This window comes from Danio aesculapii, chromosome 15 (genome assembly GCF_903798145.1).
Source record: "Danio aesculapii chromosome 15, fDanAes4.1, whole genome shotgun sequence".
NCBI classification, from domain to species: domain Eukaryota; kingdom Metazoa; phylum Chordata; class Actinopteri; order Cypriniformes; family Danionidae; genus Danio; species Danio aesculapii.
Window position 1 is genome coordinate 16,120,952 of NC_079449.1, and position 24,075 is coordinate 16,145,026.

The following is a 24,075-nucleotide window of genomic DNA, read 5'->3' on the forward strand; positions in this document are numbered from 1 at the left end:
CATCAACAAATAATATAAAAGACAATAAATGTTCCAAATACTGTCAAAAATTATGGAATTACTGGTTTAAATAAATTATAATATAATATAATAAATTATAATATAATAAATTATAATATAATTTAATATAATTTAATAATATAATATAATATAATATAATATAATATAATATAATATAATATAATATAATATAATATAATATAATATAATATAATATAATATAATATAATATGCTGCTGAACTACCATTAAAGAATAATAGGAAAAATGACACACATTATATAATATAGCCATGGGCACCTCCATCCATGCAAGACCACATTGAATATAATAACTTTTCATCCCTTGGTGACACATGGCCGTACTTAAAGGAGAACACAGGAAATGTGTTTTTCATATGAACCATGTGTGTGGTTTGCGCTGGGTTGGAAAAGTTCATTCTCCAGTGTCACCGTTAGACACTTACATCATAACAACACCCTGAACTCTACAATGTACTGAAGAAAAACGTTCACTGCCTGCCAAAACTACTGCTGCTCAATTTATAGGCAATTTATTACCGATAGATATGTCTCTATGACTAGGGAGGGCAGAGAACTACAGGATGAAAAAAAAAATTATGCTTTAAAGCTCTTTAGCAAAGGTATAAAACAGACAGAATTTCCTTCTATATCTCACTGCTGCTTGTAACTGTCCACAGTTTGTCCTTAAACGTTTCCATGCAAATTTATTGTGGAAGAATGGCCGCTTAACTGAGGTTCATGAGGGGAAACATGTTTCATTTGTGTGTAATGTGGATTATACTTAGAGTTTAGAACTCTTTCCTGTTATATTTTGGCCAAATAAAGTTCAGCAGAGCAGCCATATTAAAAAATGTTTTCCAATCTTACAATCCTGGAAAAAAATACTTATATTAGCTATTTATAAACATTGAATATGTTTATTTTCAGGAGCATTTTTAAAATGAAATTCATGTAATTAGGAATATGAAATATTATAGAATTAACGATTTTATATTATGTATATATATATATATATATATATATATATATATATATATATATATATATATATATATATATATATATATATATATATATATATATATATATATATATATATATATATATATATATATAATTTTAGATTTAGATATATTTTATATTTATATATTAGAATCCTATCAAATTAATTAGGAATATGAAGTCCTGAATTAACCATTTTATTTTATGTATATTTCTTTTACATTACATTATTTGTATTGTTTTGTATACACTGTAAAACTTAAACTGCGGTAACCGAATTCGACAAACCATTTACGTTTTGAAACAAAATACTAATCTTTTTACTAATCTAAATACTAATTTTGTCATATACATCTATATTGTTTGTGTCGATATTGTCAAACATTTGTAGTATTAGTAACTTAGCAAATTAAGTCAGAATTAATAGACTCCATGAATTATTTAGCCCTCCTGTTTATTTTTTATTATTAATTTTCTGTTTAACCAAGAGATGATTTTTTCAACACATTTCTAAATATAATAGTTTTAATAACTCATTTCTAATAACTGATTTATTTTATCTTTGCCATGATAACAGTACATAACATTTGACAAGATATTTTTCAAGACACTTCTATACAGCTTCAAGTGACATTTAAAGGCTTAACTAGGTTAATTAGGTTAACTAGGCAGGTTAGGGTAATTAGGCGAGTTATTGTATAATGATGGTTTGTTCTGTAGACTATCGAAAAAAATAGCTTAAAGGGGCTAATAATATTGACCTTAAGATGGTTTTATAGAATTAAAAACTTCTTTTATTCTAGCTGAAATAAAACAAATAAGTCTTTCTCCAGAAGAAAAAATAATATCAGACATACTGTGAAAATTCCCTTGCTCTGTTAAACGTCATTTGGGAAATTTTTAAAAAAGAAGAAAAAAAAAAAAAAAAAAATCAAAGGGGTTCAATAATTTTGATTTCAATAGCTACTCAAATGGCTTGGTATTACAGTATAAATATTAATTAATTCATTCTCATTAGGTTTGAGTTCTGCTTAATGTAATCAGCTTATATGTCACCATCACTCTTCTTCATTAAGTCAAAGTAACTTTCTTTAAATTACAAGTTAAACTTATTTCATTTAGTGGTTTTCACTGTTAGGTTTTACAATGTATTATTTATATTTTATTTTATATAAATTCTATGAAATGTACAATGTTAACAATAAAATGAAAAAAAAAGTATTAAATATAAAATATTTTATAGACAAAATAATAATATGTACACTGTAAAACCCAACAGTCAACTTTATCAACTGAAATGAGTGTAGTCAACTCAAAATTGACTAAAAGAGTTCTCTTCATTTATAAGGCTTTACTGTGCTCAAATTGCTTTGTTTACTCAAATGGATAAAGTTCACAGTACTCATTATTAGGATAAGTTTTTGAACTTAAATGGTTTGTTGCAATCGTTTTTCTTAAATGGTTTGAGTAACCTTAACCTTTTGGGTTTTACAGTGTGTAAAATCCCAATTCAATTTTTAAATTAACTTTTTTAAATTGAATATTTTTAATGAATCATATATTGTAAAAAAAATGCTGGGTTCCACACAACTGATTTGTGTTAAGGAAACATGAAAAAATAAGTTAACTTATTAGTTTTTACAAATTTAAGTAAACAAAACATAAAAAAATCAAGTTGTCCTAAAAAAAACATAATAATTGTGTTGTTTCAGCTCATTTTAAATAAGTAGATTAAACAAACAAAAAACATCATTTTTTTAAAAATGTATTCAAATTATTGGCTATTACAGAATATCTATATTATTTTATGACATTTTTTGCTCAGCGGTATTGTTTTGACAGATATTTTTAAGGTTTGTCAGATTTTAGTCATTGTAACAACGATACTTTATAAAGCCAAAAAAGAAAATGTTCAGATTGTGCGACAGCTGTCTGTTTTTAAGAGCATTCAAATATGAACCAGAAAATAACCATGTTCCAACCCACTCCTGCACCACAATAAATATCAAAATACACTGTGTTTGGACTATTATGTATTATGCTATGCTATGCCATGCTTTGTCTGTTATGGTTGTGCAGAATCTATCAGCCTTGACTGGAAACTTGAATCATCTGGAAACCCAATTATCTGACATTTTATGGCCACTCAACTCAAAGCTCAAGTGTATGCAGAAGTCAAATGCTCGTTCGCTAAGAAGATAAACAATTTATAAGAGGGCTCTAACCAACATTTTGCATGCATGTACAACAAACTGAGATTCTGACGTGCACAGTGAGTACAAAAATGAGATCCTTGATGAAAACAAGATATGATAACATTCGCAAATGTAAAAAACTGTACAGAATGAACCCATCATAAAAATACAGCAAATTGAGATGGCATTTCTTGGATGGTGCTCTTTAAAAATCCATGTGGAAACCAATATCACAGTGCTGATTCAGACTGATCATCTGTCAACACAATGTTGCAACCCTAGCTCTGTGGAAATACGTGACTATGCCTGCATATCCACAAAACCTAAAACATTGCTGTGGGCACATTTTGCAGCACTTTTCAGATGACATGTCTACAAGATATATAGGAACTATGACTATATAATTCATTTTCAAGTTTCAAATAAAGTATGGGAGTATGTTTCACAAGGAAATACTATTAATAAAAAAATTGTTTAATATTAAATTTAGTGTGTTACCTGTTTCTTTAATTATTTGTGATTTTACTATCAATTTTTGACTGAAAATTGCTTTAAAGTAAATCTTACCACATATTGTGCTTGTTGCTGCAGATCGCTGGTATATGGACTACAAGTTCCGTCATGCACCTTGCACACAGCTGTTTCTGTTCCTGCACACACAGCCAGAGGATGATTACTAACTGATTTCAAGGACTATTTATACAGCGCGTACACACACATTGCTGAGTCTTGTTTAACTGTATTGTGAACTTTAAGATGCACTTACCTTGCCGGTTTTGATCTTAGCTTTGTTTTGCTTCGTTGTATTGTTTCTTTCTGTCTGCTGCCTGCCTTTTGACCATCCAGTTGTTTACTGACCACGATTCTGGATTTTCTGTATACATCTGTTTGCCCTGTGTTGACCGTTGCTTGCCTGACCATTCTTCCAATAAACCTGCATTGGATCTGCACTTCCTTGTCAGCGTCCACTTCACATTACAGTAGTTATATAGGTTCTATTTACACAATAGCAGTGTTCAAGTAAAGTGCTTTTCCTTTGTACATTTGCCAAAGTATCACTTACAGAGACACAAGCTCTGTTCTCACAGAACCACAAACATTTTAATGGACCATTTTTTTATTTTCTATATAAAGGTCCCACTTTATATTAGGTGTCCTTAACAAACATCTGCTTACACTGAAATGAATAATTTGGTACAACGTTGTGTAAATACATGTTTTACATTGTACTTATGATTGATTAAATACCTGTATGTAATTACATCTGTACTTCATTTCAGTAACTATATTTGTAATTACAGTGTTGACTGACCCTTACTCATTAACCCACTCTTAAACCTACACATACCTTGCTGTCTTCAAGAAACGACTAAAAACTCAACTATTTAGTCTCCACTTTCCTTCCTAATCTGCAACTGCCTCTCTGGCTATACCACTAACTGTACTCTCTCTCAAAAAAAAAAAAATTACATTACTAATGATTTGCTTATTAGACTTTACACACCTGAAACTTGCCTATAGCACTTATTCACTGTTGCTCTTATAGTTGTGTAAATTGCTTCCTTGTCCTCATTTGTAACTCGTTTTGGATAAAAGCATCTGCTAAATGACTAAATGTAAATGTCTCTTTCCCTACCCGTATCCCACCACAAGTGTTCTGCAATACATTATGAACACATTAAGTACATTGCATTTATGTTTTGACGCAAGTACATTGTAGTTAAGCCCATCTAATATAAAGTAGTCCATATTATGTCAGTAATAGTAATATACATACAATTACTGATACCCATTTCATTTATTCCCATTATCGTAATTATTTTCCTTAATTCTCAGTGTCAGCAACAATAGAATCAGTTTTATTTTACCAATTCATCCCTTCACTCTAAGAAATGTTAGGTAATTTAAACCCAAATTGGGTCAAATATGGACTTACACAATCATTGGGTTACATTTGGTCCTGTTCATTTAATTAAAAAATAATTAACCAGTTGAGTTAGTGCCTATTACACCCATAATTGGGTTGAAATAATCAGAGATGGGAAGTACTGTACTTAGGTAGATTTTTCTGATATCAGTCCTTTTTACTCCTTAAAAGGAGTACTAAAATACTCCTTATTACTCCTTTTTACTTTTACTCCTTACATTTTTACACAAATATTTGTACTTTCTACTTACATTTTTAAGCCATGGTCATTACTTTCATTTTCATGTGTTTGCGATCTATGTTATTTCTTGTCATTACACAAGGATAATAAGGAAAGGCAAGGATAACTATGCAGATGAGACAGAGGGAGTTGGCGAATTTAACATGACTGACACTGCCCTGTTTACACGGTAATAAGACACCTTTTGCTCAATCGGATCACAGGTAAACAAGAGACACATTCCAGTTAAAAAAATTGCCTTTAAATGTTTAAGGTTGTAGTCTTAATGTTTAAGGTTTGTCATTCATTTGTTTTCTTTTCAATTTAGTCCCTTTATCAATCAGGGGTCGCCACAGTGGACAATTTTGCTTATCCAATTCACCTATAGCGCATGTCTTTGGACTGTGGGGGAAACCGGAGCACCCGGAATAAACCCATGCCAGCATGGAGAAAACATGCAAACTCCACACAGAAATACCAACTGACCCAGCTGAGGCTTGAACCAGCGACCTTCTTGCTGTGAGGTTACAGCACTACCCACTGCGCCACCGCGCTGCCCCTTGTTTAAGGTTATATGGTAAGTATTTATCTTGGCAAAAGAAAAAAACATTTCAATATATTTTGGACAGAATTCAATGTAAAATTTAAGACATTATTTCTAATGTTTATATTATTTATTAAGATAGAATTATTTTTAAAGTGTATGAACATAAATGGCAGCTGTTGTTTTTGATCTAACAGCCACAAAATTACATGCTGAACGCAGTGAGTTTGCATCAGGATGATGATACATGGGCCGACTTTTTGAGCAATGTTGGGCAATATTGGGTGTGATGCTGCTTGCCTACATTCATCAAATTGGCAACAAACATTTACATAAAAATGTGAAATGTAAGTTATTTTATATTACTGTCTCAATATCAATACCTATCCTCACTCACTATTCTTCAGCTTCGCCACAGTGGAATGAGCTGCCAATTATTCTGGCATATGTTTTACGCAGCGGATGCCCTACCAGCCACAACCCAGTACTGGGAAACACCCATACACTCTCACATTCACATTTGCACTTATACACTACAGCCAGTTTAGTTTATCTATTCACCCATACTGCATGTCTTTGGACTGTGTGGGAAACCGGATATTTAGTGAAACTAAAACAGGTAGTAGGAATGGATACTTTTTACTTACTATAAGTACATTTTTGAGGCTGTACTTGTCGGTTGGGTTTAGGGAAGTGGGAGGGCCGGTCAATCATACTTTTGAAAACACTATTGGATGGGTTTAGGGAAGGGGGAAGGTGCGTCAGTCGATCGGTCAGTAATTCAGTAAGTCAGTTAGTCAGTCGACAGTGGCCTCTGGTGGATTTACATGAGAACAGCAGGTGCGAATGGTACTTATGAGAGAAATCTGAGATCTGAAAAAGCTACACAGGTGGATTCACAAAAACAAAAACTGCAAAAAAAAAAAAAAAAAACCTAGCTCCCTATTGTCCTGATAAATTCTCATTTTCTCACTAGGCAAACAAGACAAACCTAAACTCTAAACCAAAGAGTTGGTCAAAATGGACATTGCTGCAGTGAAACTAAAGAACATAAACTCCTAATATTCATACACGGAAAAAATATTTTTGCTGCTTATTACGTAAAATGAGTTGAAACAACAGAATTCCTGAGAATTTTTAGGGACAACTTAATTGATTTATGTTAAATCCACTTGTTAAGTTAACTTAATCGATTTGTGTTGGGACAGAGTTAATGATATGTGTGGAACCCTGCATTTTTTACAGTGTATGTCACAAATTTAAATAAATCAGCTACAGAAGTGAAACTGGATTTGATAAGGAATCATTTTGCCATTTTTTTGGCAGACAATAACTTAATTTGTCACGCACTTTGATCTTTAAAACTTTGCAGACCTTCACATTCACAAACACACTGCATCATTTATCCGAAATAAAAGTATTAAAGAGGCTGGTAAATTTAGATTCATAATAAAGTTGGAAATAAACCAACAGAAGAAGACAAAACATTATTAAAAGCAATTATTCATGAATGAACTTCTGAACATATGAGGAACGTTTCATGAGTTTAGCATATTTTCTTTGCTTTGCATTGTTTGTATTCTAAAGTATGTAATTAATAATGCTAAAGTACTACACGACAGCTGCTCTCATTCTGAAAGCTTTCATTAGACAGATGATCTATTTTGTTTTCATGTTTGCTCACCATGTCAACTTTGATTTAATAAAGTACGAATTGATTGATTCATTTACTGGGCTCCATTTTCTTGACTTACTGTAAGTATTTCTTGGCAGGTCATCAAAACTGAGTATAAACCTGTTTACGCTTCTATTTTATCAATACACATGCTGTTAATTAAACGTGTGATTTAATGGCGAAAATGATCTGATTCGTTTCAATAGATTTACTACAGTATACAACTTACACATCTGTTTATGGAGACACAAGTTGCCTGGGAATAAACTTTGAAGCATGCAGTGAAAATGTTTTGATTGCCTAAAAATGTGCTTCATGTTGTAACATCTAAACGGACTGGTTTTGTTTAACGGATGGTGTGATAGAGTTGTGTTGTTTATGTCCTTTCATATGGAGATGCTACAGTTAAAGCTGGAAACTGAATCGCAGACAGGAACTAATGAGAAAAATGCAGGATGTGGTTTTATAAAGCACAACACACTTGAAGTCGTGGGATAAACAAGATAATGTATCACTATAGTCTAATCAGAAAAAGCCCTAACAGCCGTATATGATGTATTTTCAAAAAGAATAGTGGAAAAACAAATTTTTATATGAATCTGACTGTGTTTGTCTGAAAGCGGATGCCCTTCCAGCTGCAACCCATCTCTGGGAAACATCCATTCACACTCCTTCACACTCATACACTACGGACAATTTAGCCTACCCAATTCACCTGTACCACATGTCTTTGGACTGTGGGGAAAACCGGAGCACCCGGAGGGAGAACATGCAAACTCCACACAGAAACGCCAACTGACCCAGCCGAGGCTCAAACCAGTGACCTTCTTGCTGTGAGGCAACAGCACTACTGTGCCACCGCGTCACCACATTCTAATATACATTGTAAAAATAAAAAGCTGTTTTGCACTATTATTGTTTTCATTTTTGAGCCATAATTATACATTTTGATAATAAAACTGTAATGCTGAAGAATGAATGGGGGATTCAATAACGTGAATTAAAAAGAAAAAAAAACATTTTCCAAACAAAATATACAGTGGGGAAAGTTTTTTTCCTGGGAATAATATTTCTAAAGGAGCTGTTGACATGGAATTGAACTAGATTTTGGTAAAAAGCCAAACAATACAAACATAAAAATAAAACTAAACAAATCTGAAAAATGAGTTATGTGTAATAACAATGCAATGACACAAGGAGAAAGTACTGAACTACTGAAATGTATTTATTACTTTATATAAAAGGCTTTTTTGGTGATGGCACCTCTCATATGGAGAATAAAGTCACATGAATTTCTCAGCTGTGAGTTTTTCACAGCATTCAACAGTGTAAAAATCTTGATGGTTCTGTGGGTTTCGTCTATTAAATCTGATCTTTAATTTGTATTTTCTATTGGATTTTGCTCAGGTGATTGGCGGGGCCATTCTACAGCTTGATTTTCTTTCTCTGAAAGCATTTAAAAGTTTCCTTGGCTGTGTTATGGATCATTCTCTTACTGAAATGTTCACCCTGGTTTCATCTTCATAATCCTGGTAATGTAGATGTTGGACTGAAACAGCTAATATTCGTTTACAATGAGGAAGGGCAGAGGGTTGCTGAAGAACTACTGAAGGAATTCAGCTGCAGTCTGGGCATTCACTGCCTTTCTACACCTCCCTTTCTTCATGTGTTCGACATTTTTTTCCGCCATCAGTTCATTTTATCACACATAACATCATTTGTAAACTAACTAGATTTGTTTTCTTCACATATATGAATTTCTTTGGTTGTTACCAACATTACCAAAATTTCAAGTCAACAGCACCATTAGAAATATGTTTTTTAAGAAAAATAGTGACATGTTCAATACTTATTTTCCCTGCTGTATATGTTTTAATAATAAGACTATTTGACAATATTACTTTTTTTAATGTATTTATTACCACCTAAATTTTAATCAAATAAATGTGACATAAGCATTAGCTTTCAAAACATGAAAACAATAAATCGACCCCAAAATGTTGAAAATACTCCTGTTTTGTTCATCCTGTGTGTTATTAAGCGTAAAATTAGAAAAACACTCATTCTGGAGAGATTGTAAAAACGGATGGTTCTATATTCATTAGTTTTACACAGTTCTTTCCACTATCATGAAGACCCATTCAACCACACTATTAAAAAAAAGGGGAAAGACAAAAATAGGAAACTTTCTTTAGTGTGAGAAAACAAAGTATGATAATGTGTCATTTGAAATATAGCATTCCATTTCAGCCACTCATAAAGTCTGCGATGTGGGAGTACATTCGTAGCCAACCAGCGCCTGGATTTTTGACTTTTTACTATCTTTTAAAAACAATTTTGGTCTTAATACTGTAAATCCAGCAATCCAGTTCTTCCTCTTTACCGTAACTCCCCATTTCAGACATATCACATAATTGCTCCGGCTGGAAGTGAATTTGGGAGTTTTTGAATTGACAGATTCTCTCCCCATGTGTTTTTTAACAAGAAATGTGTGTAAGTAGTTAACTTCCCCCCTGGCCCATTTGTTAAGTGCCTGTTGTGTTGGGATGTGAGGGTCTGGTGCTGGGCTCTGACCTCTGACCCTTTAGACATGACTGAACCCGTTTATGTCTTTCACAAGATTTTCAGGAACGGCTCAAATGCATTTGAGGTTGCTTTTTAAAGTCAACATCAATTCAGACCACCTCCTTTTCATATTTCAAGAACATTAATTGTGTAAAGGATTAAAAGTGTTGATCTACTACTTTTATAAATGCTTGATAAACATTCGTTTAAATGTCTTTTCGGCAATGGTCTGAAATGAAAACAAAGGTGATATTTAAAATGATGCTGCTGTCAAGACATCCAGTCAGCATTTGATGCTTGCAGTAATTGGTCAACACTCTTCAGTGAGTGTTTGAATGGGCAAAGATGTGCAGAAAATAAGTTACGAAAGAAAATAGTTTTCAAAGATGATTGGATAAAGGCGGTAGAGTATGCATCCATTTTGCTCCAAAGCAACACAAATCTGTTCTGTTGATTTGTAATGAGATAGTGACAGTCGATGGAAAAGGGCAGTGCCATTTCTTACATTAGGCTGCACAGTACTTCTGTACGACGTTTCTGTTTTGTTCATAACCATTACTGACAATTAATGTTAGAGTGAAATGGAAATTAAGATTATCCCCTTTCCTCTGTCTACTTGTAACAGTCTTGAAATTAGAAAAAAAATAATTGTATGATGGTTTATGATTTTGTTTTCTGAGAACCGATTGGATCGTTGAAAGATGGGGTTGCAAACAAAATGAAGGAAGATTGATGAATGGAACAATTCAGAGTAGAAATGAGACACCCACTGCTATGCCTGCCCTAAAGGAATTCCATATGATCAGGAAGTTGTTTCGAGGGGGAGGGAAGGTTATGGTATTTGATTAAAGTTTGTTTTTACAAAATAGCACAGATCCATCAATTATAAAAACAACTACAATATACACATACAAATAAGAAGAGCACATTTTTATTTTATGGCAACTTTAAGTTACACTTATTTTGCAGCCACTTTATTGTATTTTCAAATGGAAAATCTGCTTAATTTTTGTTTTAAAATGGCTGATTTAGGGCGACACAGCAAGAAAGTCGCTGGTTCGAATCCTTGCTTGGTCTATTGGCATTTCTGTGCAGAGTTTTCATGTTCTCCCCATGTTTGCGTGGGTTTCCTCTGGGTGCTCGGGTTTCCCCCACAGTTCAAAGACATGCACTATAGGTTTCCCAGTACTAGGTGAAATAAATGAATGAATGGCTGATTTATAACTAGTTTTCCAGATTTATTCATACCTCTGAATTAAACTTTGAGAAATGCTGAATAATTTCTCGTTGCAAGAACTTTACATTCTGCAGCTTTTATACATTTTTTTTTGTATTTTAAGTATTCTTTTTTTTTAAGTCTCATCTACTCACCAAGGCTGCATTTATTTTACAAAACAATTTAACAAATAATATTGTGTAAGGATTTGCCAGCACTATTCAATGCACTGAATCACCATTAGCCACATTTATGTTTTCGACTGGAATGAAATCTTTCTGATTGACTGATCCAAACATACTGTTAATTTACATGAAATAAACAGATCAAACTGATGTGCATTTACATTTCGCAAGCTTGATATCAGATTTGATCTAACGTGCATGAATATTTTCTGCTGATTTTGCATACTAACTTTTCCTTGTGATGACAAGCACATAAACATTATGCAATGATGCTTAAATTAATCAAGCAGTAAAAATGCTCATACCCATGCCCAAAACAAGAAGTCTGCAGGGTCTGAAGCAAACACTTGTGGGACAATGCCAACACAGGCTCATTGGAAAAAAAAGTGCCCTGGTGTAGAAGTATGACTGATTTTAATTGAGGTAAATTTGATTTTAAACTCATACATTCTGACTTTATACTTAATAATATAATTTCATTAAAGTATTCTTTGCAAATTCTGAATAGGGAAATCATATTAGCAGCCAATGACTATCAAAGAACAATGTTGTTTACAGTCAATCAAATAGTGCTAATGTTATTTTGAAGTCCCTACTTGCATGCGATTTCAGACTGAATAGTCAAAGTAGCGTGGTAAACAAAATATGGACCATGTCAACTTTTACTGATCGAATGTGCAAATATAAAACCAAATTTACCTCAAGCTGAATTTTATGTGCAAAATGAACACTACGGGGTGGTACTGCTGACTCCTTACCTCTGTATGAACAGCTTTTCTGGCGTGATTGGTTTGCTCAGTAACTCACCGCGAAACACACTAGACTTGGGAGGTGGAGAGGAGTCAAAGTCAGTTGAAATCAAGCTGATATTTTATTCACAATGACAAGCTGACCAGCTTCTATCACAAACGTGCACGAGAAGGATGGTAAAATTAACAGAAATGTATACAACGACCTCTAGTGGATTCGCAAGAAATGGCACATTTGAGAAAACATGCCCCAGTAATGCATTTGAGATTGTCAAAAATGTACATGGCGCACTCTAGTGGATTACTGAAAACAAAAAATAAAATAAACAAGTAAATAACATTAATGACATGAGAATGTGGTAAAATCTGAAAACATGGTAAAAATCAGGCAAGGGCTTTTGTTTTTCTGGATTGCTTTTTAAAACACTGCGGTTGGGTTTAGGAAAGGGGGTGGGCGGGTCAATAGGTGCTTTTTAAAACCCTATTAGTTGGGTTTAGGAAAGGGGGAGGTTGGGGGTATCGGTTGGTTGGTCAGTCAGTAAGTAAGTCAGTCAGTTGACAGCGGCCTCTGGTGGATTTATGTGAGACCACAGACACGAATAGCACTTGCAAGATAAATTTGAGATCTGAAAAAGAGTACACAGCAGCCTCTGGTAGACTCATGAAAACAAAAACTGCAAAAAAAAAATCATAGCTTGGGACGTAATTTGCTTTCTCTAAAAATGTATATAGAGGTATGTAATTAGAATTAGCCTGCGTTGACATTTTTAGTTCACTATGAAGTGAATTAGTGATAGCAGTGTAAAATGGTAGTTAAAATAATTTCAACACCAAATGACACAGGATCATATGGAATCAGTGGCAATAATTGGTCTTAAAATTACAACAACAAAAAAATGACCAAGTCAGAATTGCGCAACCGAACTATTCGAAAAGCCCACAATAAAACAAACAAACAGGAAAGCACGGACGAGTGAGATGATGGTATCTGCTGCTTCAGGAGCATTAACAGACTAATTAATATCAAAGAAAAACAGGACATTGGTAATTTGGGAATATTTTAGTTTTAAAGTCACAGACACTCAACAAAAACTTTGTAATTTGTAACAATTGTTGCCACAGCCAAGGAAATACAACAACTAGCACCTAAATAAGCACCACAGGCAGCTATAAGAGGAGTGTCTTGCTAAAAAGTCAACTGAAAGTATAGCCAGTGACACTCAAACTAGTAGAAAGCAACAGCAAAGTACAACGGCAGAGTTGTTACAGCCATGTTAGTTTCCTGAGTGTTCGGTATTTTTATAATTATTATTTTTTAGTTTTTTTAATAAGCTAAACTATCTCCCTAATTTAAGTTCAACCTGTTTACAGAAAGGTCAGGTCATTTTATTTGTGGCTCTAACACTCACTGCAGTTTAGCAGTAAGAAACTATGATACAGATTATTGTGCTGAAGCTGGACTGCAAAAAAAAAAAAAATAAAAAAAAAAAAAATTCGCAATTAGACATTTTCCCCAAAAACTCACAGCCCTATAATGAATAACAGTTATAGGCATTTAATATTTTTGTGAAGTATTTTTGCGGAAAAACAAGTTTAAATCACTTTAAAAGTTTAAAGTGAATTAGGTAATTTTATAAAAATTATATATTTTATTACAATTTAATACATGACAATTCATTTAACAAGTAATACCTTACAGATTTCTATTGAACTAATTTCTATTGAACTTTCTGAAAGAATCCTAGAGAAAAATCTTGCAGTTTACATCAAAAACATTGATAACTTTTATCTGAGCACCAATAACTCCTGTGATATAAATCTGCATATTAGACTTATTTCTAATATGGTCATGCTGCTAGAAATTCAGCTTTCATAGAAATAAATGACATTTTAAAATGCATTCAATTAGGCATGGGACGATAACTGTTTTCAAGGTATACCGCCGTTTGGAAAAGTCAAGCTTTTGAAACCGTCAGAATTTTCTGCTATACCGTTCCTAAGGTATGTGTAAGATTTTTTATTAAATTTTTTTTAGGACAACAGTATCTCCAGCAGAAAAAATATGCAAAGATGCTGTTTTAAATTCTAAAAAAATCTGTGTTTCTGAAACAAATGAAGACAGCAGAAGTCAATAAATGACTCCAAAATATCTTAAATATTTCTCAAAATAAAATATATTGTGTTATACAAGTTTTTTTTTTTTACCCAGACATTGAAAAAGAACATATTTTAGAGCAGTAATCACAATACGGTATTACCGTAAACCGTAATATTTTTATCCAAGGTTATCATACCGGCCCATGCCTACATTCAATTGCAACCAGTTCTTTTAAAGATATAATAACAGCCCTGGTAAGCAGAAGAGACATTTGATTGATATAGTACATGACATTCCACCGCTTACGCAACTGATAATAAAGGTATGCAGGGCTCAAACTAATTACGCCCAATTCTTTTTTTTCCAGACACATCACTTCATATATCAAGATAGATTTCAGAGGATGTGGGGGTGAATGAGGTGTAACCCACCAGCAGTTGCTGAAAACCTAACCCGCAGGTCACTGTGCTCCTCCTGCCTGAACAAGCTAGTGATGAGTGTTAATTACTAATGGAAAACACATATATGACATAACCCAACAAAAGTGTATTGTTTTCTTCAAAAAGAGAATAAAAATAAATATAAAGGGAATCAGAAGGTTGTCATGTTGGTATCAGACTGTAGTTCTTGGACCCAGTTCATATCAACCCAGCTGCACCGTATTCACACCAAAGTAGGATGCATGTCACCACTAGCCCCCATCTGAAATGTCCCGCCTTGACCTCTGTCTCTATATGGAAATAAACAGCAGCAAGTTTTGTCTTGCGTTCAGAAAAGAAATGTTCTCAGCCTTTGCATTTTTTGCTGGGTTGGCAGTTTTGATTTGCGCACATTGAGCTTATGTATGTATACAGCTTGATCTTTTGCCAATCCAAACTACTGTGACGGATGGATAGTTTTGTTTTATGATGTTTTTATAAAGTACAAATGTTTAAAAGTAATTGCAGTACATGTTTCTACATTATCTTAACTAATATTTTTAAAATATAAAGTTAAATGAATAAATTGGGTAAAACAAATCTTTTATTTGTAGATTTCTTTTTTAAGATAACATGCTAGCTGCATTCTTTATTGACACAAAATGTCAGCATGTGACATGTAAAACACTGGATTATGTAAACATTCTGTGATAAAGGTGTGGCTATATACATGGACTGCTTGAACTCACACAAGTTCGGTGAGGAATGCACAAATACACTGCACAGTGCACACTCAGATAAATTATGTACAGTATAAATTAGGTTTGGTATAAAGCAATACTCAATACCCTGGGGTAGGCCTAAGCTCATTTTTATTCCCAAAATTCATTGAATATATATAAATATGGACTTTCTTGTGTGAGTAAACAAGTAAAGGACGGCCCATGGTATTCTGATAAAGACTAAAGGTAATTCATAAAAAGACATTATTTTATGTAATCATATTAAACTATTTTGAACTAATATTTGAACTTTAAAATATGACTAAGCCTATATATAAGCTTATGACATTGTCTAATCACATTCAGTCGAGTTGAATCACGATCCATGACTCACTGTTTTCAATCCAAAATTGTACAGTAAATGTACAGTTTTTCTGAATCCCTGATTATTATTTTTGTCTGTTTTATATTTTTATCAAAAAATAAAAGAATCTAGTCAAATTACGAATATTTAGCTGCTTGAATCTTACCTCTCAGTTTAAAACGTCGCGCTGGAATTCACGTCTGTATTGCTGACCAGTAAAGCCCGCCTTCTTTGATTTGATTGGTCATATTTGAGTGCCGAAAGACCGCTTAAAGTGACAGTAACTAAATTAATTTCATGTTATTGCTCACCCACGTCATTCCAAACCTCTTTGGAGCACAAATCCCAATCCCTAGTATGTAGAGTAATTTTCATCTGTTTGTCTGTCTTGTATGGAATGCTGCACTCAAAACGTCTATAATGTCAGTAACTTTTGCAGCACTTCAGTAAAGGAAGACTCACATTAAAATAACTGTACATTGAAATCTAACAATAGGTTTACTCAAACTTGCATCAAATATTTAACAAGTATTAAATTGTTTGGTAATTGTAAGTCTATCTTAATACTTATGTTAATTGGTTAAAACACTTTAAAAGTGAAATGTTTGTTATACAGACCATTCCACCAACTATAGTGTCCAATGGCTCTCCTGAAGTATCAACATTACAATTGCCAACCCTGCATTATAAGAGAGGCAGACAGACCTGCAGTCTTTCTGCATTACAGGTTATGATGTTTATTGTGCGATCAAGCACACACTTTCATTCCATTGACTTTCATACAAAAATATGTATAAAAATGGATGTTGTCACGACACAAAGACCAATGCATGCTAAACATGTACAGTGAACTAGTTGAAACCGAGTGCGATTTGATAGGTGTTATAATTGTTCATGTATTGTTTTTATCTACATTGTGATTTATTTTTCCTCATTTCAGAGATACATGTGAAATTTAAGAGCTGTATTTGTACAAAAAGTACATTAACAAGCTTATGAATCTTTAGATTCATAAGTTTTGAATGTAAGTAAGCAGTTTATATATAAAATGATTAGTTTCGCTATCTAACACAGAGTATGGGGAGGTGTAGTTTTAAATATGATTTTAAAAACATTTTTGTACAATGAATTGAATAAAACAGGTGATGTGGTGGCGCAGTGGGTAGTGCTGTCACCTCATAGCAAGAAGGTCACTGGTTCGAGCCTCGGCTGGGTCAGCTGGCATTTCTCTGTGGAGTTTGCTTGTTCTCCTCGTGTTGGCGTGGGTTTCCTCTGGGTGCTCCGGTTTCCCCCACAAGTCCAAAGACATGCGCTGTAGCTGAATTTGGTAAGCTAAATTGTCCATAGTGTATGTGTGTGAATGGGTGTGTGTAGGTGCTTCCCAGTGATGGGTTGCAGCTGGAAGGACATCTGCAGTGTAAAAGATTAATAAAGGAACTAAGCTGAAAAGAAAGTGAATGAATGAATTGAATTAATTTAAAGATTTTTTTTTGGTTTTGTTATATTATTCAATACTAAACAAGTTTTTAAATGGTTATAAAAAGAAACATCTAAGCACTATTTGTTCTATTTAATGAACCAATTTAACTTAGTCCTATTAGCAAATCTTTTGGTTCTTTAGAGCAAAATTTGTGCTATATAGCACCAAAAAAGTTTCCCCCAAATGATTACAAGTTAAAGAACCACTTTTGGTGCTATTTATAGCAGCACTTCTTTTGGTTCTATTTAGCACCTTTTATGGTTATTTATAGCACTTCTTATGGTTTTATATTGCAACCAAAAAGTACTATCTATGGATAAATGCTATATATGCTTTGGGTATGATTAGGAGCCAAAGAACCACTTGTGGTGCTGTTGGCTTTATTGTCGAAGGGTCATCAGTCGGATATCGAAAGCTATTTGTAAATTAATAGCAGAGCAAACGAAAATAAGAGTGAAAATGTTCATTGCAGCGTGACAAACAGAAACTGACATGTTCTCAGTGACAGTAACATAAAAACTAGAACGCTCTGATTCGCTCATCTAAAGTATTAACAGCGCATTATTTTAGAAGAAAAACAGTGAGACTAAAATGTAGTCAAAATAAAAACTAAACCACATAAATTTTTGTTACAATTCGCTGCATATTGAGGTCTTTATACTTCAGCGGTTAGGAGCACACATGCACAACAAAGTTGCATGGTGGATCAGATCTATATGCAAAAATGTTATTATAAATAATACAATTGCATTGTAACGGACAAAAAAGGGCGGATAGTAGCAAAAACAGTGGCTTTACAATCACTTAACTTCACACTTTATGAATAATATCAATTTCTGCAGTATTTACCCAGATTTAAGCATAGTGTTTTTGCATACTGTATTTCATAATTTCAGTGAGGGTAATGATGAAATTGTGCACGTGCAATTATACTATTTGTAGCACAGCTTGTGAGTGAAGATGTTATATTTTGTGCCAAGGTGAGAAGAAAAATCTGTGTATTGATTTTTTTTGTAAATTCTTAGCTGCTTTGGTAAAATATAGCATTAGCAATTCCAAAGGGTGATCCAGGTATCACATACACTGTAAAACCCAACAGTTAACTTTATCAAATGAAATGAGTGTAGTCAACTCAAAATTCACTGAAAGTTAATTCTATTCATTTGAAAAGTTTTGAACTCAGTGTTGAAGATAAAGAGTTATTAAATACCTCATCACTTCAACTTAAATGGATTAAGTTCACAGTACTCATTAGGATAAGTTTAACTCAAATGGTTTGTAGCAATTGGTTTCCTCAAACGGTTTGAGTTGCCTTAACTTATTGGCTTTTACAGTGTGCTAATAAATGTATAGGTTGAACAGTAAGTCCCTTTGGATAAAAACATCTGCCAATTATGAAGTATTTTATTTGATCTAGAGATTTTTTGGTTTTCTTCTCTATTTTTATTTTATGCATATTATAAATTGAGATTTAGAAATTTGAATTGTATTAAATTAATTGCAGATTGGATATAAAATATAATCCAGATGCCTACAGTACGTTCACTGTAAAAATTATATAATCAATTAGTCTTGACATCACATGTTTTTAAGTCACTGTCACTAAACTAAGTTAATCATGTTCTAATTTAATTTTATAAGTTACAGGAGCTGTTTTAATTCAGTTTAACATAATATACGTTTAATGGGCTCAAGACGGTAATTTGATTCAGCTTAAAAATGTAAGGCAACCAAGATTTTTTTACACAGTGTTGGTTTTCTAATCAAATTTGTGCCCACTATTTTTCTTACAGAGCATTCAGTCTCAGAAATGCATCACTGTATGGTAGACAATTCAAGCCTTGAGTTCATATGACATAAAGGAACTTGTAGCTGTGTGCGTGTGTTAAAAGGTAAAAGTGCAAAAACTGACACACAATTCCATGTCTAAGAGTTGAGTTTATTATGGAATTTGAAAAATAAATGCAAAGAAGCCAAAACCTGTTTAAGTCAAATTAAGTTTGAATTGGTAAAGTGAACATTCAGTTTGAGATAAAGGATTGAGCACATCTGTGCTCAGTTTATGCAAAAAAGGAGACACACTTTACACACACACACAAAACACTAAAACCGTGAAAATGAAAAACAATCAACCCTCTTCACCACAAAAGAAATAAAAAGAAAAGGTTTTAGATTTTAAAATAAAACTTAATTCCTGTCAGTATTTTAGATTTTACACCATCTAAACATGAGCACCATAAAATCATTGTCCATGCAACGGTTAAACCGTATCCCAGAAAAATACACTTATATTTCTGGTTTAAGGCATCTGTTCCCTGCACCATGTATTTCATATAAACTTTCTCTTTTTATTTACTTTTTTGATGCCCAAAGAGTATTGATACTCCACATATAACGGTTGTCCAAATGTTTCTGATTCATTGCAACATAAAAACATCAGATATGTTGTGTATCCTGTCACATGAGAGCACTTACACATCAAACCCAAATCCAAAAAAAGTTTCAAATATTTACACACACATGGGAAATTTCATATGCTTGTTTGGACAAAATGTACTTAAACAAAACAATGAGGTTGTTTCTCTTTTTGTCTTAAACTCAACTCCAACCTAATAGGTTTTGGACCATTGTGCAAGTAAATGAAGGAAGTATTTGAAATACTCTTCAGGCCTTTTTTTTGCATGTGCTCACTGTGTCTGCTCAAGTTCTAGGTTCTCCTCCGGACGCCTCCTAAAAATAGAACAACAAAGATGATCAAAATGTAGCTTTGGCACATTATTTAGTTTTATTTTTCATTATCAGCCACAATATATCAAACAAAAAGCAATTAACTGAGGTGTGTAGGGATAAATATATACATATTTACACATATACAGGATTGCACAATGTCATAGAGCATTACATTTATCTTAGGAAGTTTTTCAGTGACTGCTGTTTGTTTGAGAAGAATTTGCACTGTATTAACTTATCAATTCATTATATTTTACTTAATTTTAATAATTAATATCTTATTTTTTTATGTGTTTAAATAAATCTGGAAAACACAAGCCTAAAATAAATTATCTTTCAACAACTTGAAGCATAGTAGACATAATATAAAAAAAAGTTCTGCCTAATAATCAAATAATAAAGAGCAACTTCAGTTAATAGGTCTTGAGGTCTCACCAAAACATTTATGGTGCAATTCAGTGTTGGGGAAAGTTACTTTTGAAAGTAACGCATTACAATATTGAATTACTCCCCAAAAAAGTAACTAGTTGCGTTTATGACAAGTAATGTGTTACATTACTTTTTTTAAGTAAAGAGTAAAAGTAAAGTAAAGAGAAAGTAAAGAGGCTGAATAAAGGAGGCTCATTCTTTATCCTCGCGCTGCAGATGGTGTTAAACTGTTTTCTCGCTAGTAAAGCATTCAGTTTTTCCATTTACAAAGTCTATTAATATCAAATGCACCATGGTGTGACACAACTGACTCTTAAAGTGAATGGGAGACTCTGATTGGTTTCATACACATTATCCTCAAAACACACCCATAACTCATTAAGAGAATATCCACAACCCTGTTAGACCATGCGCCAGGGCACAAACCGTATTTTTCCATCCTTAAAATAGCACAAGTGAATTCAGACATTCCCTTAATGTTTTTGCACCATGCTCTTTAGACTTTGCGCCTAGATCCTTAAAATAGAGCCCAATGTCTCTTCAAACTGAGGAACTTACAAAATCATTATTTTTGTGTACTATTACACCCTAAAACTTACCTTGCACTCTTCTTTGAGGCACTCTTCTTGTTCCCTCTGGAAACAGATGATCAAAAGACAAAAAAGTCAGTCATGTTGGTACTATCTACCTTAGAATATTCTTTTGCAAATTTCAGAATCTTACCCTGAATGAATGTAGTGACTCCCTCAGAGTCCTCACCGAAATCTAGTAGTAAGGAAGAAGAAAAAAACAATCAATAATACTGCCATTTATCTTATTAGACATATGGAAAAAGAAGGAAAGGGGAAAAAGGGGGAAAAGTTTAGTGGGCCGGTGTTTACTCCGTAGCCTGTGGCATAACAATTCCCAAAAATTTAGGAAAGAAAAGGTTCAGTTGTCTTTTACCAGTACCCTTAGCAAAACCAGAACAGAATTCCGTAACCTGAAAAGTGACAAACTTTATGGGGGGAAAAAAAGGTGTGGAATGAGGAGAGTAAAGTGGAGTTGACTGTTAGCTCTAATGTTAGCATGCTAATAGAGGGTTCAACGTGTCACACTACCATAAAGCTCCATATCGGTGGAGCTGGTGACTGAATATTCAGGACCTGTTGATACAAAGCATTAAGCAGAGGTCAATCATTGTGAAATCCAGGGCTAGGAAAGGATGAGTTCCCAGAGGACTGTTGAGAAACATCACATGAGCTGTTCTTCATTTAGTAGATATATTCCCAGTCTTTTGGAGGATCACAAAACATTTGGAGTATGAGTATGACTAAAAAGCAACCCATTGCACTGTAGTCCATTGTTTCCAGTGTGTTTCTTCAATTAACAGGCCCACTTTTGTAAAATATGTGCATTACAAAAGAAAACTCCTCACTATACGTCTAAAATTACACTGTAAAACACAACAGTCAGCATGATCAAACGAAATGAGTGTAGTTAAATCAAAAATTTACAGAAAGTTAATTCTATTCATTTGAAAAGAGTTTTGAACTCAGTGTTCAAGGTAATGAGTTAATTAAATACCTCATTACTTCAACTTAAATGGAGTAAGTTCACAGTACTCATATAAATTAGTTTTTTTGACTCAAATGGTTTGTAGCAATCAGTTTCCTCAAATGGTTTGAGTTTTGAACTTTTTGGGTTTTACAGTGTATATATCTTCTGTAATTGTATTATGTGGTGAAAAGGGCATTTGAGAATTTTTAGGAGCTATGAAATGACCGCTATGAGTTAGCATCAATGCTAATATTTTAATTAATAAACAAACAGTTAGAAAATAAAGTTTAAATAAATAGTATATAATTTTAACAGATTAAAGACATTTCAATAAACATAAATAATACTTCAAATATTAATTCAACTTACTGTTCTCATGAGAAGCATTTAACAATCACATTTATATTCTAATAAATAAACTGTAAAGATTAAAGACAAAAATTGATTTTTAAGCATCAGAGCAATAAACGTGTGATGTAGCTTTTTTCATACTTTAAAAAGTGCCCTGTTTAATTAATTACACTTTTTCATACTTTTTTCAATGACTCACATAAGGCGTCCACTAAAGCGTATCAGTAGTTTATGTAACAAAAATCTTGTCAGATATAATTAAATCAATACTCATTTAATGCTATATAAAAATACTTTAAGAATCACAGTTAAGCCCCAAAACACTAATTAATTGTCAATTTTATTATTTATGCTTACCCACTATGCTTTGACACATTTATAACTATCCTAAATCATGTATTAATTTATTTATTTTTGAAAGTTCTATAAATATTTATTATACAATATATTTGTTGTTTCCAATTTACATACAGACATCTCTAACCCTGAATAACAGTGGGGGATTATTTCACTAATATAAACATTAATTGAAACATTAGACACTTTACTTGCATGTAAGACACTTTCTATTTAGGTATATAATATTATACACCAACATTTGTAAAACTCATTGATTTGTACTGGGGCAACATGAAGAAATTGTGTTTTCTTTACAGTGTTCTACCTATACACTCAATATATACACAAAACTTTTACTGCTTGTACAAACTACTCATTTAAAGTTAGTTCTTCCACAATTCCTACATTTTTGGGGCACGGCTTAATTGTTTTATGATCAATCCACTAAATTTGTACAAACATTTGCATTAACTTAATCGATTCAAGTTGGAACAATATGAAGGAATTGTGTGGAACATTTTTACAGTGTACACAACATTTATATGGCATTTAATTTTCCACTGAAGACAAAGCTTTTCAAATGCCTTTTCGGCGTCTAAAAAAAAGAAAAACTGTCTTAGCATTCTTACTCTATTTACTGTACATAACATTTAGCAGGCATTTAACATGTATTAAAAATGAAAATCTTTCTGGGACAAAACCAGTTCAGTTTGGCTGAATTATAGCAGCTTTGCATTAATTTGCATTAAAAAAGCAATCATTTTTTATTCGTAATAGAGTAGACGTATTGGCCTATAACCAGAAGGCTAAAACAAAGCTTTTTACTCAAGTTTGCTAACAAAGGTGAGTTACTGAACGTGATATTCACCTTCAATAAATCTGGTCATGCTTGAATCCCCTTCAATGACTCTTGTAACCTTAGTCATAGATGGCTGTCCTTCGATCACCCTGGTCACTTTAGTGATAGAAGGTTGACCCTCAATCACTCGGGTGACCTTGGTAACGCTCGGTGCACCCTCAATCACCCGTGTCACTTTGGTGATTGTCGGCTCTCCCTGGATAACTCGAGTCACTTTCGTAACATCACCTGGAACTGCAGATGTATACAAGAAAAACAACATTCAGTCAACATTTTCATGCAACATACAGCGCTAATCTAGTTCTGCCAGTCACATTCAGTCGCATTAATTACCTGTGATGACTCTTCCTAGAAAGGGAAAAAAGGTGAAACGAGTTAATAAAAATGTCACTTTTATAAAAACAGATTGAAAGTTTTCAATATACAGTACATACTCATAAATGTC

At 33.1% G+C, this 24,075-nt stretch overlaps 1 protein-coding gene across 1 annotated transcript in view; it reads right to left on the bottom strand.

Annotated features, from left to right (window-relative positions):
* Positions 1-19,301: 19,301 nt before the first annotated feature.
* The window catches only part of postnb (periostin, osteoblast specific factor b), a 6,277-nt gene continuing 1,503 nt past the window's right edge, over positions 19,302-24,075 (bottom strand). Inside the window, exons 2-7 of the mRNA XM_056474111.1 lie at positions 23,964-24,063; positions 23,640-23,864; positions 21,643-21,687; positions 21,266-21,307; positions 21,142-21,177; positions 19,302-20,113 (exon numbers count right to left, since the gene is read on the bottom strand). Coding sequence (XP_056330086.1) covers positions 20,091-20,113; positions 21,142-21,177; positions 21,266-21,307; positions 21,643-21,687; positions 23,640-23,864; positions 23,964-24,063 — 471 coding nt within the window. The 3' untranslated portion in view covers positions 19,302-20,090. The remainder of the gene's footprint in view (positions 20,114-21,141; positions 21,178-21,265; positions 21,308-21,642; positions 21,688-23,639; positions 23,865-23,963; positions 24,064-24,075) is intronic.